The sequence below is a fragment of the Drosophila grimshawi genome, unplaced genomic scaffold (assembly GCF_018153295.1).
Source record: "Drosophila grimshawi isolate 15287-2541.00 unplaced genomic scaffold, ASM1815329v1 contig_416, whole genome shotgun sequence".
In the NCBI taxonomy this organism is placed as follows: Eukaryota; Metazoa; Arthropoda; class Insecta; order Diptera; family Drosophilidae; genus Drosophila; species Drosophila grimshawi.
Window position 1 is genome coordinate 4,319 of NW_025063214.1, and position 2,399 is coordinate 6,717.

The window sequence follows — 2,399 nt, forward strand, 5'->3', positions numbered from 1 at the left end:
CGATGTCCTGTGATCCTTGTTGAGTTTGACACTCCGTGTCCTTGCACTTTCACTGGTGTTCTGGCTTTCACTCGCACATATATTCGCTCCGTGTATATGCGCGCAGCCTCTCTTGCTTTATTTGTACAGCTTGTTCACTTCACAGCGTGTTCACTTTCTCGCGTATTTAATCAAACAGCCCCGCCTTATGCGGCGGCGCTCCTTTTATAGGCCGTGGCTGGCCACCTTTTGCCGGGACTGTACCTCGGTGGCGTGATCTTTGGTGGCGTGATCTTTTGGTGGCGTGATTTTCTGGTACTTTTCCACTGCCCTTTTGCTGGCGCCAGCCATTGTCTGCCGTCAGTGTGAGTATGGACAACAGTATTGTTCTCGCAATACTCTTCCCACACTAACGGCACATGTCCTGATGGACATGTGTGTCAGACACGTTCAAACGGCTGAACGCCCGCGTTAGAAAGGGAGAGGGCGAAAGAGAGCGAATTCGCCGCAACTGCATCAGGGCCGGTTTTCGGTCTGAATGGACAGTTGTTGTGAGGGCGCATATAACATGCTTACGGGCATTTTGTATGCCCATCCGTGAACATACATATATATATATGTTTATAATCACAAACATACACATATATGCATGCTCACAAGTGCATGCTTCTATGGCTCCTCACACTCCCCTCTTTCTTCGGCAGCGGAAAGCTTCCGCTCTCCAACCTAAGGAGAGACAACGGCCTACAAATGTAAATAGAGAATATATACTGTTTGAAGGGGTTATGTTTGTTTTATTGTGTATGCAACTAATAATTCTAATTTTTTTTTTTTTATTTTATTTTTTTTTTTTTTTTTTTATATTTTTTTTTCTTTTATTAATGCCGCTCGACCTTGCGGAAGACGCGCGTGCCCCGCATCGAGGTCTTCACTCGATAGCGGTGCCCCTCCTGCCACACGATCCTGGACGCCCGCCGGCTTGGTCCCGGCTGGGCATCGGCCATCGCCGTGATGCCAGGTGGCCAAGCCGGCGGTGGCAGCTCCTGCCATCCAGCCTCTCCTTCCGGAGCCGAGCTTTGTCGCTGGAGCGTCGGTCGGGTGGGTCGGGGTCCCGCCTCGGGGCACGACGTCTGGCGCAGGAAGGGCGGTCTCCACTCCGGCGGTGGGGGTGGTGGCGATCTCGCGGCGGGCGGTGTTGGGCTCCGTTGTCGCTGCGGGGGGTTAGGGCCTGCGGGGGGGTGTTCTTCCTCTAGCTGCCAGGTGGGTGGCACCCCCGCCTCCTCCTCCCAGACGCACACCAGCGTCACTTGGTGCCTCCAGCGGCCGTCCGCGAAGGCCCTCGCGTAGGTGGCGGTCACGGTGGGTGGCGGGATTTGCGGGCGTTCACCCTGCCCCTGCGCCTCTCCTCCATCGGGCTGCTCTTCCTCCTCCTCTTCGTCCGAGATCACGATCACCTCCGGCTCCGGCGTCACCGGTGGCCACGGCATCGTCTCCTCGTCGTCCGAGACCACCGGAGACGGTGATGACCACCGCTCCTCGCCAGTGTCCTCCTCCTCGTCTGAGATCGTGATCACCTCCGGCTCCGGCGTCTCTTGTGGCCACGGCATCGCCTCCTCGTCGTCCGAGATCGCCGGAGACGTCGATGCCCGCCACTCCTCGTCGTCCTCCGACGATGTGAGCATGCGCTCCTCTTCGTCGGTGGTGTCGGCCTCCGGTGTCGGGGGCAGTTCCGGGTACTGCCAACGGAGCCATTCCGGATTGACCTCGTCCATTTCGCTAGGATAGCGTCGGCGTCGTGGCTGGGCCTCCTCGTTGGCTTCCGGGACTGCGTCCTCCACCGGATCTTCTCCCATGCTGGGGGCGTTTGGCGGCGATGCCCCTCCTTCCTCGTCGCTGGGGAGGTGTAGCGGCGACGCCAGCAGCTCGAGCTCGTCGCTCTGCCGGTTCCGCATCTCCTGCGCGATGCGACGCAGGACTCGGCGTCTCTCGACGCGCACCACGCGCACCACGCGCACTTCGCGCACCAGGCGTACTCCGCGTCCCACTGGGCGTCGCGGCCGGCGATCGCTAGCCGCGCGCGCACCCGGACCGGCTCCCTCATCGCACGGGACGCCAGCTTCGCTGGGCCGGCCAAAGGGATTTGGGTCCGAGGCGCGGCGGTGACCTGCTGCCGACACGCTGCTGTCCAGCATAGAATTTTGTTGAGCCTCCATTGTTGCGTTTTTATAATTTTCTTCCCTTTTTTTTTCCAAAGAAGCTGAGTGTGTGGCTGCTTCTGCCTTATATACCCTTTTGGGGCGTGTGCGTGTGGGTGTGTTGATCGCGATGCCCGAATTCTCTTTCGCAAAGCTCTAATCCATATTCTCACTATTCTAATGCACGCGCCTAAGCATTAGTATAAGAGCTGAACTTATCTTGAA

The 2,399-nt window shown here is 58.0% G+C and overlaps 1 protein-coding gene across 1 annotated transcript; it reads right to left on the reverse strand.

Moving 5' to 3' along the window:
* Positions 1-857: 857 nt before the first annotated feature.
* Positions 858-2,192, reverse strand: LOC122322549 (pollen-specific leucine-rich repeat extensin-like protein 2). Its single transcript, XM_043215272.1, has one exon. It carries the CDS (start codon positions 2,190-2,192, stop codon positions 858-860), a length of 1,335 nt encoding a protein of 444 aa, XP_043071207.1.
* Between the last annotated feature and the right edge of the window lie 207 nt (positions 2,193-2,399).